Source organism: Solanum verrucosum, unplaced genomic scaffold, assembly GCF_900185275.1.
Source record: "Solanum verrucosum unplaced genomic scaffold, falcon-dt-bn FXZP01000177.1, whole genome shotgun sequence".
In the NCBI taxonomy this organism is placed as follows: Eukaryota; Viridiplantae; Streptophyta; class Magnoliopsida; order Solanales; family Solanaceae; genus Solanum; species Solanum verrucosum.
In genome coordinates this window covers 2,700,011-2,716,600 of record NW_026020401.1, presented here as the reverse complement: position 1 = coordinate 2,716,600, position 16,590 = coordinate 2,700,011, and the positions used below count along the sequence as shown (strand labels likewise).

Here is a 16,590-nt window from a genome sequence, read left to right as displayed (position 1 = left end):
CTTGTTTGCCCATTGACGTGTTTCTATTATAAATTTTAGTGTCAGGTTAGCTGGAGTTGTTACTACTACAATATTTTCTGGTTATAATTTTAATGGGCTTGACTTTTATTAATTGGAGTTTGATTATCTGTGTTTGTGGGACTTAACTGATACACACCAATAATGTATATATTTAATAAGGTCTGTTCAGGATCTACTATGGCATATGTGCTAGTCATGCCTATCAAGGTTGAAGCGTGATACTAAATTTGATACATTCAAGATATACCTTCAAATGATGTAACACTTATCATACGCTAATCTACAAAATGCAAATAAAGTTAAGGTAGAATTCCACAGAGAACCATACAAGGATGATTAATCTAGTATAGAATTTTACTAACCATTCTTCAAACTTAATAATTTGCCATATGAAAAGCATTCCTCATGCCATCAAGCTCTTATTGAACTATAATTGCCATTATTTTTGGATTGAAAAATTAATAATCATAAAACACAATCTTACTTCATTAGAAATTGCTTCAGATTCATATAAAGTAATAAAATGTTAAGTAAAGCTTATACATTTTATCTCTTTAATTTCTAAATACAGGTTATTAAAATAGTTTTTGAGGAATTCAATAACTAAGCACACGTATTAGGAGAACAAAACCAATTTGCTGGACAGATTAACAAAAAATTAGGAGCATAGCACGTAATCTGATGTGTTTTTGTATTAATCATCCACTTAAACCAAAAAAAAAATTCATGAAAATATATCTAGTTAGATTCTATTTCTATATTTATTTTTATTACTATTAATAATTAATATAATAAAATTAAATTAAACTAGTAACTTTTGTTCTTCCATTTCTTGCTTATATTCCTCTTCTTCACCGAATCCTATCCCTTTTTTACCTACGATTTCTTGAAGAGTTCTTCACTACGATTCAATAAATTCCATTAATTTTTTCAAAATTTGTGACGGAAGATTGAGCTAAAACAATCAAAGTTCCCTTTTTTTTTAATCTTCCCCAATTTTGTGAATTAGGGCTTGTGAAAAATGATGAAAATTTCGTTACCGGACTGCCTGATCGCCGATTAATCGGCGACCTTGTTTGCTGTTCGCTGTTCGGTTTTGTATGGAAACTCGGAGCCGGAAACGAACGGAGGCCACGTCATCAGCGCCTTCTGCTTCTTCTCCTTCATCAGGTCCCACCACACGCGCTGTTAAGAGAGCTCGTTTTACCACACGCGCCGCCTCAAACTCGATCTCAGCTCGTTCCCGACTCACAAATCGTTCCCAAGACCAACAATCGATGGACTCCACGAATGAATCATCCGGGTCGGGCAGCCGAACCAGGCGGGGAAAGAATCACGGGGCAGATAGAAATAATCCGGAGAAGGGTAAGGAGAAAGAGCACGAAATTAGGGATAGAGACAGAGATATGGGATTGAACATGGATACTGATGGGGGTGATGAAGATGATAATGAAAGTGAAGGTGGTGCTGGGATTTTGCAACATAATTTGACTTCAGCAAGTAGTGCACTTCAAGGATTGTTGAGAAAATTGGGTGCTGGTTTGGATGATTTACTGCCGAGTTCAGCAATGGTGTCCGCTTCCTCGTCCCAACAGAATGGGCGTCTGAAGAAGATATTATCGGGCTTGAGAGCTGATGGGGAAGAAGGGAAGCAAATAGAGGCATTGACGCAGCTTTGTGTGATGCTTTCCATTGGGACAGAAGACTCTTTGAGCACTTTTTCAGTGGACTCGTTTGTACCTGTCCTGGTGGGGTTGCTTAATCATATGAGTAATCCTGATATTATGCTTCTCGCAGCTAGGGCGTTAACCCATTTGGTTGATGTTCTGCCATCTTCTTGTGCTGCTGTTGTGCACTATGGAGCGGTTTCATGTTTTGTAGCTCGCTTACTCACGATTGAATACATGGACTTAGCTGAACAGGTGATAAAGTTATTCCTTTGTGCCAAAGGGAATGGAGTGCCACTCTCTAGAATTGGGCCTTGTACATAACAACAAATAATTGCATCTCAATCCGAAACTAGTTGGGGTTGGTTATGTGAATCATTCCATTTGGACTCATTTCATTTCAATGCTCAATAATTTGAATGTTTATGATAACATTAAGAGTTATTCTAGAAGTAGAAATTCTTAATATAACATCTCTGCTAAGAGAATACGCTTTGCAAGTGCTGCCGTTTGCTTAATATTGGCATGATTGAAATTCTAAGTTATGATGCTAATGTTTAACTTTTAACAGTCTCTACAAGCTTTAAAGAAGATATCTCAAGAAGATCCAACTGCTTGTTTGCAAGCAGGTGCACTCATGGCTGTGCTATCGTATCTCGATTTCTTTTCCACTGGTGTTCAGGTAGTGAAGCTAATAAATTGTAAATGATTTTATTGACATAAGCCATTGATAGTTCCATTTATAGGTTGAATATCATTCTGATCTTCTTTTCATTCTCCCATAGAGAGTAGCACTAGCAACTGCTGCAAATATGTGCAAGAAGCTGCCTTCGGATGCTGCTGACTTTGTGATGGAAGCTGTTCCATTGTTGACGAATCTCCTTCAGTATCATGATGCGAAGGTGAGATCGTCATCACATCATAACAAAATCACAGGGAGATTTGTCAAGTTTTTTAGCTTAATAAACTTATTTTTGTCCTTTTCGCCTCCTCAATTTGGTTAAACCTTCTCTCTTTATCATTTTATTTCTTGGTGCTTGGATGTGTGTGTAGGTATTAGAGCATGCTTCTATCTGCTTGACCCGGATTGCTGAAGCATTTGCATCATCTCCAGAAAAGCTAGATGAACTCTGTAATCACGGACTTGTCACACAGGCTGCCTCCCTCATCTCAACCAGTAATTCTGGAGGTGGTCAGGCTTCACTCAGCACAGAAACTTACACAGTAAGTTCAATTATTGAATGTGTTGATTTTTTACATGGGGATGTAGTTATGACTTGATTTTGTTTGCAGGGCTTGATCCGGCTTCTTTGTACTTGTGCCAGTGGCTCTCCATTAGGGGCTAAAACCTTGATGATGCTTGGTATCAGCGGGATCCTCAAGGACATTTTATCAGCCTCTGTCTCTATTTCACCTGCCATGAGCAGACCTGCGGAGCAGGTATGTGTGATAGCTTTAATTTTCGCAATCCACTGCTTGCTGTGTTTGTCACTATTTTCATAAGGGTGTGTTCAAGAGTGTCGGAAAAAAGAAGCATAAATTTTACTAAATTATAGAAATTTTGAAACTATTGCATATTGGATATTTGTGGCATGAGGAGACAGGATTAGATATTCTATGTATTTTCACATGGTTAAGTGGAAGTGGACAATAATTTGGGGTTGAGCTTTTGTTTGTGGAATGAATTTAGAAAACAGTAGGAGCCCGTTTTTGTTCCGTTCCTTTGTCTTTACTTTGTCATTCTCCCAAGGAATAGATGTTCTACGAAAATACTGAGAAATTGCTGTAGTTTTTCTCGAGGAAATTAAAAGTACAGTCAAACACTGGATGAAGAAAGTGTAATAAGATGATTGACACCACACTCCATGTGATGTGGATTAGTGGGGTCAGCCTTTTCTTTCAAAACAATGTAGTAAGGCCACAGTGTGTCTCTGTCTAGAATGAAACACCTGAGTCCAGAATGTTTTTTTTACAATTGATAATAATGAGGATCTAGATAGTTCGTTAACACTCAAAGGTGTCTATTTCTTTTTCTGCTCAGTGTTACAGTTCAATGGCAGGCGTGAGAACTTCTCTACTATTAGGCTTTGTAATTTTTGTTTGGTGGGAATATAATTTATGTAATATGCATGACACATAATCAAACTGCTAGTTGAATTCAACCTCTTTCTGTAGCCACTTTCTGGGCATTGTGGTTCTTGCTTTTATGATAGATCCCAAGTGTACTTTTTTCTTATTGTAGATTTTTGAGATTGTGAATCTTGTAAATGAACTACTTCCTCCGCTGCCTCAAGGAACCATCTCTCTTCCCGTTAGCACAAATTTGTTCATTAGAGGTCCTTTTACGAGGAAATCCTCTGCTAGGGGTTCTAGCAAACAGGAGGATCTGAATGCATCTCCTCAGGAGGTATCAGCTCATGAGAAACTATTGAATGATCAACCTGCACTTCTGCAACAATTTGGAATGGATCTCCTTCCTGTTCTGATCCAGGTTAGTATTATAACTCTATGGGTATATTACTGTCACTACCTTACCATAGTGGACAGACATTACAGATGTGACTTCCTGTTGCTCGTTTTGCTGATCAGACATATGGATCCAGTGTAAATACAGCAGCACGCCACAAATGCCTCTCAGTTATTGGAAAACTTATGTATTTCAGTAATGCAGATATGATTCAGTCTTTAATTAATGACACTAACTTGTCAAGGTATGTTGGGACCAAATTAAAGCTTCATATTATTCTTCAACATTTGGCCCGTGGAAGCAATGTTTTTTCAATAGGACAATATTTCTTTCAATGATATTTTTCTCAATGCGAGTTCTGAATGTAATGCTTGATTGTAATGTCTTAATAGTTTCTTGGCTGGGGTTTTGGCGTGGAAGGATCCCCAAGTATTGGTCCCCGCTCTTCAAATAGCAGAGATTCTAATGGAGAAGCTCCCTAGAGTTTTTGGCAAGATGTTTGTCCGGGAAGGTGTTGTTCATGCTGTAGATGCCTTGATGTTGTCTGGGTTTCATGTTTCTGCCCCTCCCCATCCAACACGTGCTGAGAAGGAGAAACATAATAGACGCCGTAGCACTAATTCCAATACAGATGCAATTTCTGTTGAAGATCTTACAAGTCCAGTTCCAAGTACTGGATCTTTGCCAAATTCGATAGAAATTCCGACTGTCAATTCTAGCCTTCGGATGTCAGTCAGTACATGTGCAAAAGCTTTCAAGGATAAATACTTCCCATCAGATTCTGAGGCTGCTGAAGCTGGTGTCACAGATGATCTTATACAATTGAAGAATCTCTGCATGAAGTTGAATTCTGGTATTGATGAGCAGATAGCTAAACCTAAAGGAAAATCCAAAACATTTGGCCCTCAGCTTGGGGATAGTTCTGTTGGAAAAGAAGAAAACTTGGCTGAAGTGATAGCTGCCATGATGGGGGAACTCAGCAAAGGGGACGGTGTTTCAACTTTTGAGTTCAGTGGAAGTGGAGTTGTTGCTTCTTTGCTGAAATATTTTACGTTTGCGTACCTTTCTAAGGAAAGAATCTCTGATACTAGTATGTCTAGGCTTCGACAAAAAGCAATCAGAAGATACAAGTCTTTTATTGCAGTTGCCCTTCCTGCTGGTGTTGATGGTGGAAGTATGGTTCCCATGACTGTTCTGGTCCAAAAGCTTCAAAATGCTCTATGTTCGTTGGAGCGTTTTCCTGTTGTGTTAAGTCATAGTTCCAGATCATCGACAGGAAATGCACGTCTTTCTTCAGGTTTAAGTGTTTTGTCTCAGCCTTTTAAGCTGCGCCTTTGCAGAGCTCAAGGAGAGAAAACCCTCCGTGACTACTCTTCAAATGTTTTGCTGATTGATCCTTTGGCAAGTTTAGTTGCTATTGAAGAATTCCTCTGGGCCCGAGTTGAGCGACCTGAGGCTGAACAGAAGGCCTCTGCTTCTGCTGGAAACTCTGGGTCTGGGACTATACCTGCTGGAGGCAGTGCGTCATCTCCATCTATGTCCACTCCGGCCTCTGCATCTCGTCGTCATTCTGCTCGATCAAGGTCAGCAGTTAATATTAATGAAAGTGATGGAAGCTCTTCAAAGGGCAAAGGTAAAGCGGTTTTGAAGCCTGCTCAAAAAGATGGCAGAGGAATTCGATCAAGAGATCCTGCTAGAATGAGAGCTGCCTTGGCGAAAGCCTTAGGAGAGGAGAAACCTGGTGACGGGGAGACTAGTTCAGAGGTAATTTTGGAGACTAGTTCAGAGGTAATTTTGTTCACTTTATTAAGTTTGTTATGCTCTGTATGTATGTATGTATATTGAAGATGTTTGGCTTAGTAGTTGCTTGAGTTTACTTGAAATGAAGGAGTAATCTTGTACGGTTCTCAAATAAAACCTCGCAAGTGTTTAGAGCCATTAATTTTAGATTTCTTATTTTCTACTTTTTTTTCTCTCCGTGTCAACTATTTTTTTTTTTGAGAATGGTAACAGTTAATCTATATATCCACTGGTACACTACATCAAAATATGTAGTCCCCCTTCTAAAGTATTACAACTTACATCTTGAACATCTATTTGTTGTTCCTATGAATAGTCTAAAGCGTCAAAAATATCTTCTGTTTGAGCTATTAATTTATGTCTACACCAAAAATAAAACAGAGCTAAACAATTCATTTTGAACTCCCGGAAGATCCTCATCTCCAGTTCATGCAATTTTTGAACATATGAGTTCTTGATTGGCCAACACTCCACCCATACAACAAGGACGGTCTAACCACCACTCTGTAGAACTTACCTTTAAGTTTAGTGGGTATTTTCCTATCATATAAGACTTAGAGGCAAGCCTCCATTTCATCCATGCCACCCCAATGCGATGTGTGCCATCATCATCAATGTCCCCACTTTCCTGGATTACAAACCCAAAATACTTAAAACTCTCTTCAGAATAGTCTGTGTGGCAAGCCTCACTTCCACGTTTGCTTCATCCAACGCAACACTGAATTTGCACCGCATATATTCAGTTTTGGTTTTGCTCTACTTGAACCCTTTAGACTCCATAGTTTGTCTCCAAACGCCCAACCTTGCATTAACTCTGTTCCACGTCTCATCAATCAGTACTATGTTGTCTGCAAATAACATATACCATGGAATCTTCTCCTGGATAGACTGCGCCAACTCATCCATCACCAAGGCAAATAGGAAAGGTCTAAGAACTGATCCTTGGTGCAGCTCCATCTCAATCGGGAAGTGTTTCAAATCTCCTACAGTTGTTCTAACTCGAGTTTGGGCTCCATTATACATGTCCTTCTATCGCCCTAATATAAACCATCGGGACATCTCTAGCCTCCAAGCACCTCCAGGGGACATACCTCGATACTTTGTCATAGGCCTATTCACGGTCAATGAATACCATATGTAGGTCCCTCTTCCTTTCCCTATATTCTCTACTAGTCTCCGCATGAGATGGTGACTTCAGTATTCGATCCTCCAGGCATGAGATTCTCAAAAATAGACACCCCTCTCCTCACCCTCATCTCTACCACTCTCTGCCGAACCTTCATAGTGTGGCTTGGCAATTTGATACCCGTGTAGTTGTTACAGTTTCGGATATCACCCTTGTTCTTATACAATGGAACTATTGTACTCCACCTCCCTTTGTCAGGCATTTTTGCTCTATTTAAAATAGACACCCTTCTCCTCATCCTCATCTCTACCACTCTCTGCCGAACCTTCATAGTGTGGCTTGGCAATTTGATATCCGTGTAGTTGTTACAGTTTCAGATATCACCCTTGTTCTTATACAATGGAACTATTGTACTCCACCTCCCTCTGTCGGGCATTTTTGCCGTCTTAAAAATACCCTTAAGCAACCCAGTTAATCACTCCATACCTGCCTTATCCGTGCTCTTCCAAAATCCCACTGGAATCTCATCGGGTCCGGTCGCTCTTCCCCTGCTCATCCTTCAAATAGCACGTTTAACCTCGTCAACCCTAAAACACCTATAGTACCCAACTCTGTTGAATTTACCTTCAAGTTTTGGTGGTACCTTTTTATAACTCAAGACTCCGAAGGAATCAAACATTTACTTTAATATCTGAAACTTCCTCAAGTTGATGTAATATCTTTCTTTTCTCTCTAAAATTCTTGACATAATTAGCTTCTTGAAGGCGATCAAATTATTTTGTTGATCATCCTGAAAATTTGAGTTTTCCGGATGTAACAAAGATATTTATGGGAAACCTTGATTCTTTTTGTTGGTGTCCTTGCTTACATTTTTCAACTACTAAGGTGGTGTTGATGGAATTTATGTCCACCTGAATTCTGACATTTCACTGTTTGTTTTCATGTTAAGGATGATGAGCTGCATCCTTCTCTCATTGAACTTGATGATGCTTTGGTGATTGAGGACGATATGTCCGACGAAGATGAAGACGACCATGATGATGTATGTTGTTAGATTTCTCTATTTCTTTTGTTCTTTCAATTTTTCTTGTTTTTGGTTAGCTTGTTTAAATGGATTAACTTGATCTCCATATTTAAGGGTTCAAAGTCTTCTTGAACATTGTTAGGCAAAGGAAATTACTTTAGATTAAAAGCTGCACAAGTGTTCTAAGCTTTTGGTTTACTGATTCTTAAAGATGCATTAGTGTCAACTAATGAACTTAACTCTATAACTAGAAGTAGATAATATTTTAAAATGGTGGCCATGGGAAACTAGCCCCTGGGCTGTTTTAATTGGGTTGATTGTGTTTGGAAAAAGAAAAGTCTTCCAGCCGATTCAGAATCACTTGGTGATTATTTCCCATTTGTTCAAGCCTTGGTGGACAGAGTTATCCGTTATGGTAGACAAAGTTACCCGGTACATGTATTAGTGGGAGGTAACGAGTACTTCGTGGACTTGGATGAGGTGTGTGCAAGTTGTGGCCCGGACACTCTGTTATCAGAAAAAAAAAAGCCTGGTAAAAAGAATTCCATTAGAAAACAAACATGAGCTCAGTGTGCTTGTGGATTAGGGTTCAAGTAAAGAATGGGACTTGGTCTGGGGTATTATGTGGTGTTTCCATCAAAGGGATTTTTGGTTTGGCGTTCTCTTAATATAAGATAAATATGTTCTATTATAGCAAGGAGTTTTTGGGAAATGGAATTGTGTAAGCTCCTACGATGAGGAAATCATGAGGGATCGTTAAGCAAGAACTATGGATGGGAGGGGGCAAACCTTTGTCCTACATTTGATTCTTGAATTAGGCATGGATTTGACAATGAAATATTTTTTTTGGCACAATCAAAGCCTTTCCCTTCTATTTGTAACTGAAACTTTAAAATATAAAGTAAAGAGATTCAGCTGGTGATTGTAAGGAAGTGCTTGAATGGTGAGGTCAGTGAGATTTCCTTTGAGGGGAGGGATTGGGGAGGTATGGAAGACATGAATGGAATATTTCAAAAAGGCATCTATTTATGAACTGCTTGTTTTTTCTTGGGGTGGAGGGGGGGGTTATACTTTCTTCCCCGTATATGCATACTTTTATCCTTTCTTGATGTATCACTCTGAAAAGCTTTTTCAATGTTAGATATAGAAGGTGCAAATATTGTGTTAGCGACATTCTTATTTTTTCTACCCATTTTTGCAGGTGCTGAGGGATGATCCTCTTCCTATCTGCATGGCAGATGAAGTGCATGATGTTAAATTGGGAGACTCTTCGGAGGATAGCCCTTTTGCACAGACACCAACTGGTAGCAATACAAATGCTGCTGGTGGTTCTAGGAGCAGAATTGCTTCTGCTCGGGGATCTGATTCTGTTGAGTTCAGAAGTAGGAATTCCTATGGTTCAAGAGGGGCAATGTCATTTGCTGCTGCTGCCATGGCTGGTCTTTCATCTGCTAGTGTTAGAGGTGTGAGGGGCGCTAGAGATCGACATGGGCATCCTCTACTCAGCTCTGGTGATCCACCAAAACTAATATTTTCTGTTGGTGGGAAGCCGCTTAATAGGCAGTTGACTATCTACCAGGCTATCCAGCGGCAGCTTGTTCTAGACGAGGATGATGATGAGAGATATGGTGGCAATGATTTTGTATCTAGTGACGGAAACAGGGTTTGGAGTGATATTTACACTATCACATACCAGAGGGCAGACAACCAAGCTGAGAGGTCGAGTGGGTCTGGGAGTTCAATTTCCAAGTCTATGAAAACCAGTTCTTCAACAAGTTCCAGTGCTGATCCTTCATTGGTTCGAGCATCATTGTTAGATAGTATATTGCAGGGAGAACTTCCTTGTGATCTGGAGAAAAGTAACCCTACTTACAGTATTTTGTACCTCTTACGTGTATTGGAGGCGCTGAATCAGCTTGCCCCCCGTTTGCGAGTCCTGTCCATGATTGATGATTTCTCTGAAGGAAAAATTTCTAGTCTAGATGAGCTCAGTACTACGGGTATCAAAATTCCTTCTGAGGAATTTGTCAATAGTAAGCTCACTCCGAAATTGGCACGACAGATCCAGGATGCTCTTGCACTTTGTAGTGGATCTCTTCCATCTTGGTGTTACCAGTTGACCAAGGCCTGCCCATTTCTTTTTCCATTTGAGACTCGGCGCCAGTACTTCTATTCAACTGCTTTTGGGCTGTCACGTGCTTTATATAGGCTGCAGCAACAGCAAGGTGCTGATGGTAATGGGTCTACTCATGAGAGAGCAGTTAGGGTTGGCAGATTACAGCGCCAGAAAGTTCGTGTCTCAAGGAACCGCATTCTGGATTCTGCTGCAAAAGTAATGGAGATGTACTCTAGCCAAAAAGCTGTTCTTGAAGTTGAATATTTTGGTGAAGTTGGTACTGGCCTGGGTCCTACACTGGAGTTTTATACCCTTATAAGTCACGATCTACAGAAACTTGGACTTGGAATGTGGAGATCTGGTTTATCATTAACTTCAAATGAACATTCTATGGAAGTTCATATAGATAATAAATTAAGTAGGAGTGATAGAGATCTTGTCCAAGCACCTCTTGGATTATTCCCACGTCCCTGGTCACCACATACTGGTACTGTTGATGGAGGTCAATTCTGTAAGGCAATTGAATATTTCCGCTTGCTTGGACGTGTTATGGCGAAAGCTCTTCAAGATGGACGGCTTTTGGACCTTCCACTGTCCATGGCCTTCTATAAGCTTGTTCTTGGCCAAGTAAGCTCCCCTGCTCTTCATTGCACACTTGTCCAGTTGATGCACCCACCGGTGTATCTTATCTTTTCCACTAACGTTTCTAACTTGAAGCACTTCAGGAACTTGATTTGTACGATATTCTTTCTTTTGACGCCGAATTGGGGAAGACTTTGCAAGAGTTGCAAGCCCTTGTCAGTCGAAAGCAATATATAGAATCAATAAAAGATCAGAACCTGGACAAATCTTATGACATGCGTTTTCGTGGGACTCCAGTTGAGGATCTTTGTTTAGATTTCACACTTCCTGGCTATCCTGAATATGTTCTTAAAGCAGGCGATGAGAATGTGAGCCGCAATATCTTGGATTTTGTTTTAATTTTTTTTTTTTGTTTCTTTGTTTTTATTTTTGGTATTTGACTGATGAAGTCCCTCAATTGCATGTGTTATTTCCATTAATATTTCTTTTAATACCTTAAATGGAATGTGCAGGTGGATCTCAGTAACTTGGAGGAGTACATTTCTTTGGTAGTTGATGCTACTGTCAAAACTGGAATCAGGCAGCAAATGGAGGCTTTTAGATCTGGCTTCAATCAGGTTTGCTGCTTGAGTATTTTTTTTTTCCAGACAACTTAAAAGATCAAGACAATCTTGTGGGTTAAAAAAGCGTATAATGGGACAATCTGATAGTTTCCTTATTGTCAGATTGTTGTTTCTTTAATAATGCATTAGCAATATAGATATACCTGGAGATGATTTTATATCTAATAATAAATAACTTTTAAGCCTTCACAACTTTCAGGTTTTCGACTTTTCAGCTCTGCAAATATTCTCTCCTTCAGAGTTAGACTATCTATTATGTGGCCGTAGAGAGCTGTGGAAGGTAATATCTGTTCTCGTGAATCTGCTGGTTATGAAAAGAACTACTTTTCCTGTATTTGGTTGAATACATTATATTCTTTTTGTTATGCAGCCTGAGACGCTAGTAGATCACATTAAATTCGATCATGGATTCACATCCAAGAGTCCTCCCATTATTCATGTAAGTTTTTGTTCTTCAGCTGTTGGTGAAAGTAAACTGCCTGAAACAACGATGATGAGGATGTTCTTTATCATTCACTTCTTATTGTTTCAAGTTGATGACTTGTAATAAATTATTCTCCTCAGTTACTAGAGATTATGGGAGAGTTCACACCTGAGCAGCAACGAGCATTCTGCCAGTTTGTCACTGGTGCACCTCGGCTCCCCGCAGGTGGTCTTGCTGCTCTGAATCCTAAGTTGACAATTGTGAGGAAGGTATGGCTGTAGCTAAAATTTAAGTGTGCCTAATTGCTATATCTCTTTATTTCAGTGACTGACAATTCATTTATCTTTGGAACACAGCATTCATCTAGTGCTGGCAATGCAGCACACAGCAGTAATGCCCCATCAGAATCTGCAGATGAAGACCTGCCCAGTGTGATGACATGTGCTAATTACTTGAAACTCCCTCCCTATTCTACTAAGGTAGAGTGTCTCTAATTACTATAGCCATATATGTTGTCTTATGTTTTAGTGGTTTATACTTTCCTTTTGTCAATCAATTCTTTATTTTTCCCCAAGTAAGTTATGCATTATTTTACTCCGCAGGAGATCATGTCCAAGAAGTTACTCTATGCCATTAATGAAGGTCAAGGATCGTTTGATTTGTCATAAGTCAAAGTGACTAATAGACTTGTTTATACAACTCAACAGAATTGGTGCTTCTGATCCTTGATAATGGTGCCGTCAAACCATCCTCTTCAAACTAACAATAGCAAGGTTTGTAAACATCTAGAGGCATTGATAGGATTCTGTTACTACTTGTTTCTGCTAACCTTTATTATTTTCATCAGTTTTCAGGTAAGTTATTTAGATTGCATATTGAGTATTTGTTTCTTGTCTAAAACATGTAATTAGCTTGCTGATTTACGTGCCTTGAACGTATTATTGCTTCATAAAATAATAATAATTAAGTGTTGCTGCCTTCTTTTTGGCTGTTTAATTTCACAGCTGACATGGAAGCGTTGTTCAAGATTTCTCCAGGGTTCTTTCTGCTGCTGTGAAGCTTGTTCAAGTTTTCTGCAGGAGTAACTTGTTTTGTAAATGTTAGTAAATACGTAGCAAGATTCTTCTTTCATTTTTGATTTATTAAGTTGGTGAAGTACATAAATGTAAGGTCACAATGTTGCCTTCTTCCCTTTGCTTCTCTTAGATTTAAAATTATACACCTTTGGCATTTCATCTTATATTTAGTACATTACAATAAATTCCCCCATTTCATGTTCCTTGTCTATCTATTGCTTCTCCAAAAATGATTGTTTGAGGTATGCTGAAGTTATCATCCTCAAATATAGGTTACTCCTCACATTAAGGAGTAAAAAATTGATTGAAAATTATATTTATGCCTAAATTAAAAGATAGTACTTACAAATTACTAGTTTGTTTCATAAAAGTAAGATATGATAACCACAATCTTAGATACAATAATATCTACATTGTCTATTATGGTAAATAGATAAATAAATATGAAACATTGTATGCTAGCTATAAGAACATCCTGCATCATAACTCAGAAAATATATTTGAAGATGAATTTCATGAAAACATTAATAGTATTTTTGGTTATTTCTCTTTTGGAACTTTTTTCATCCGGAAATTTAATAGAATATGTTTGTCGAATGTCTAATGACACTTTAAAACATGCATCAATTCTCTTAAAGCAGATCTTAAGAGTTCTTCTGCTGGTAAAATTTTTTTGGGTGGATATTCTTCTTCAGAAGTGTATCAAAGACAAAGTATTTACAATGAAATTGTAAGTCTACTCAAGCAAGCAAAAGAACCTGTTCTCAAGGAATGTCTTAAAATTGGTAAGATAAATTATGATGAGTTGATAGATGTTGCTACAACATCAATTAAAAAATTTTATGCGAATAAATTATTGTAGGTGGTCGAGTCACTCGTGAAGACACATTTATTGAACTACATGTTAGAGAATTCACAATAAAATCAGAAAGTGATTATTTGAGGAATTTTATTGGTTTATTATTGAGTTTGCTAAAGCAATTCAGAAATTAATTTGTAACTGGCATTGTCAATTGAATTTATAAAATGTTGCCTTGATTTTTACATAATGATTATGTTAAAATTTACTTTTATGAGTTGTCGTCTTTTTCTCCCTTTAATTCCTCCATATATTATTTCTCTACCATATATGTTAACTAGTCTTGGGCATGTGTGTCCCATGCTAAATTGTGTGGAGTTGTTATAACGATATATATATATATACTTGAATATATATGTTGCCCATGTATCTCATTCTTAATTAGTACAAGAACTTTGAAAATGTTATAATTAGTGTGTGATAAGTTGCACAAAAATTGAAGAGAAATATACAAGCTCAAATCAATAACTTCAATTATGCAATTTCTATTATATATCAAGTATTCAATTTGATAAAAGTTTCTTTTGTTTAATATGTCATAACTCATAATTTAAATGTCAAATGTGATTTCAAAATATTTCTTGTCTTAAGTTTTTCATCTCCTTTTAAAAAAATGTCTCCACCTTTTCACATTTGCATATGTATTAAGAAGTTGTTGTCGAATGAGAGTAGTGTTTTGGAAAAGTTACATAGAAATTTGATCAATCTATGTCTTCCTTAAGATGGCTATTAGATCATTATTGTGCAATAACTTGCATAGTAATTGAAGAGAAAATATACAAGTTCAAACCAATGAATGGTGAGCCTATTCAATCAAGATTATTATCAGTAGAAGGTACATTATGCTGAAATATTGTTATCAAATGAATTTCAAAAGTAATATTCGAACAATTTTAATTATGTATGTTTTTAATATATCAAGTATTCAATAATAATTGCTCAAATATCTAATCGATGTATATAAATCATAATTATTATAGGTACGTGTACCCCTTGCCTAATTCAAAAATTATTTCTATCATATGTGAATTTAACAAAAAAATATTAGTTAAATTATGTAAATTGATTCCTAACCAAAATTTACACTAAACAAGAATATACAGTTTCATGATACTCCAAGAAGTTATAATTAAAAAGAAAGTAATCTTACCTGATTTGATATTCATAACAAATTTCTATGTTGCAAGAAGTGAAAAAACTATGATACAAACGTTTGCATACCCAAGTAAGATGAACGTTCAACTGATCAGAAAACATATATGAATAAGTCGAATTAAAGACAATAACTTATAATGTGAATAGAAAAAATAGAGCACATAAGCAAAGTAGAAAAGAGAGACACAAACACAAAATGAATATGAGAAAATGTCATCTATACAAAGTAGGATTGATAATCTAATAATTTGATGAATTAAAATAGTTGTCTTGTGATTTTTCACTATACATACACAATATATAGCATTTAGTAAATGAATGTATTGAATTGATCAAAAGAATTTACTCCACATTGAATATACCAAGTAACTTTTCCAATTCTCCATATGTTTATTACTCCCTCCATTTCAAATTAATTAAATTATTGAGGTGTTTCACACCCTTTAAGAAAAGAAGATTGAGACATAAATTAGGCATAACTTTCCATTTTTACTTTATTAATTATTGTCAAATTTATGATTAAAATAACTAAATATTAATTAATCACTAATTCTAATACTAACTAATGAAGGGCAAAATTGAAAGAACACTCTAAATATAGTCTTGAAAACTGAACAATTAAGTTAATTTGAAAAATAAAAAATGCCTCAACAATTCAATTAATTTGAAATGGAGGAAGTACTACAAAGAGATGTTTTACTTTTTGCATTAGGAATCGGAAGATAAAGCATTTACAGAAATTGAATACACATAACTCCATGGCTTTTAATTTATCTAGGTCATTAATTTGCTATATTATTATTTATTTATATTTAGGGAAAAAAGATAAATATACCCCTGAACTATCATAAATGGTACATAGATACCCTCCGTCATACTTTTGGGACATTGATGCCCCTGCCGTCCAAAAACTAGAGCATATATGTCCTTTGCTCTAATAGAAGACAAAATTGGGACATGTGGCACAATCTTATTCGTGGATAAGATTATGACACGTGTATGTCCGTTAGTATAAATGATATATATGCTCTAGTTTTTGGACGGCAGAGGCATCAATGTCTCAAAAATATAACAGAGGATATCTGCATACCATTTACAATAGTTTGAGATATATTTATCCTTTTTCCCTTATATTTATTAGAAGATAGACTTAGTTTTTAGAAAGAAAAAAAGAACATTATAGGAGTTAAATAAATAGCAAACATTAATGAATATTTTTGTGTATATATATTCAACAGCCTAATGCATTAATGAACTAAGTGTACATTTATGTTCTTGTACAATATTATTGTAGGAATAATATTTGATTGACGGGATATTGATGTCATTCAGTATTTTATGGACATTTTGATAATTCAATTCTTAAAATATTTTGGTCCCACTTATATATATACTTACTATATTACTAATTTAATAGAAGTTTTCTCTTGTTTTATTTGAAGGAAAAATGACAGAGTAATTTATGATTATTATTTAATATTTAATTAATAAAATATTTTACAACTTTTTTATTTAGTATAGGAGTAAAATGCTAATCCAACTTTAAATTTTTGAGCTTTTTACTTTTAATAAATTTTTATTATTATTATTTATTGTTTATTTATGATCATAAGATGATAAGTTAGGGAAATGCAGAGGTGTAGTTATAAA

At 36.5% G+C, this 16,590-nt stretch overlaps 1 protein-coding gene across 2 annotated transcripts in view; it reads left to right on the top strand.

Moving 5' to 3' along the window:
- The first annotated feature begins 1,005 nt into the window (after positions 1–1,005).
- The window catches only part of LOC125840013 (E3 ubiquitin-protein ligase UPL3-like), a 120,471-nt gene continuing 104,886 nt past the window's right edge, over positions 1,006–16,590 (top strand). Inside the window, exons 1-18 of one of the 2 annotated variants that reach the window (XR_007443717.1) lie at positions 1,007–1,943; positions 2,260–2,370; positions 2,474–2,590; positions 2,742–2,912; positions 2,982–3,128; positions 3,931–4,179; positions 4,278–4,399; positions 4,548–5,919; positions 8,031–8,123; positions 9,307–10,848; positions 10,947–11,171; positions 11,316–11,420; positions 11,626–11,706; positions 11,797–11,865; positions 11,991–12,119; positions 12,207–12,329; positions 12,453–12,623; positions 12,855–13,076. Coding sequence is in view for 1 of the 2 variants with exons in the window: in XM_049518992.1 (XP_049374949.1) it covers positions 1,122–1,943; positions 2,260–2,370; positions 2,474–2,590; positions 2,742–2,912; positions 2,982–3,128; positions 3,931–4,179; positions 4,278–4,399; positions 4,548–5,919; positions 8,031–8,123; positions 9,307–10,848; positions 10,947–11,171; positions 11,316–11,420; positions 11,626–11,706; positions 11,797–11,865; positions 11,991–12,119; positions 12,207–12,329; positions 12,453–12,518 (5,544 nt within the window). In the remaining variant the exon portion in view is untranslated. Of the gene's footprint in view, positions 1,944–2,259; positions 2,371–2,473; positions 2,591–2,741; positions 2,913–2,981; positions 3,129–3,930; positions 4,180–4,277; positions 4,400–4,547; positions 5,920–8,030; positions 8,124–9,306; positions 10,849–10,946; positions 11,172–11,315; positions 11,421–11,625; positions 11,707–11,796; positions 11,866–11,990; positions 12,120–12,206; positions 12,330–12,452; positions 12,624–12,854; positions 13,077–16,590 lie in introns of those variants that run through there. The other variant, XM_049518992.1, reaches the window with a different exon arrangement.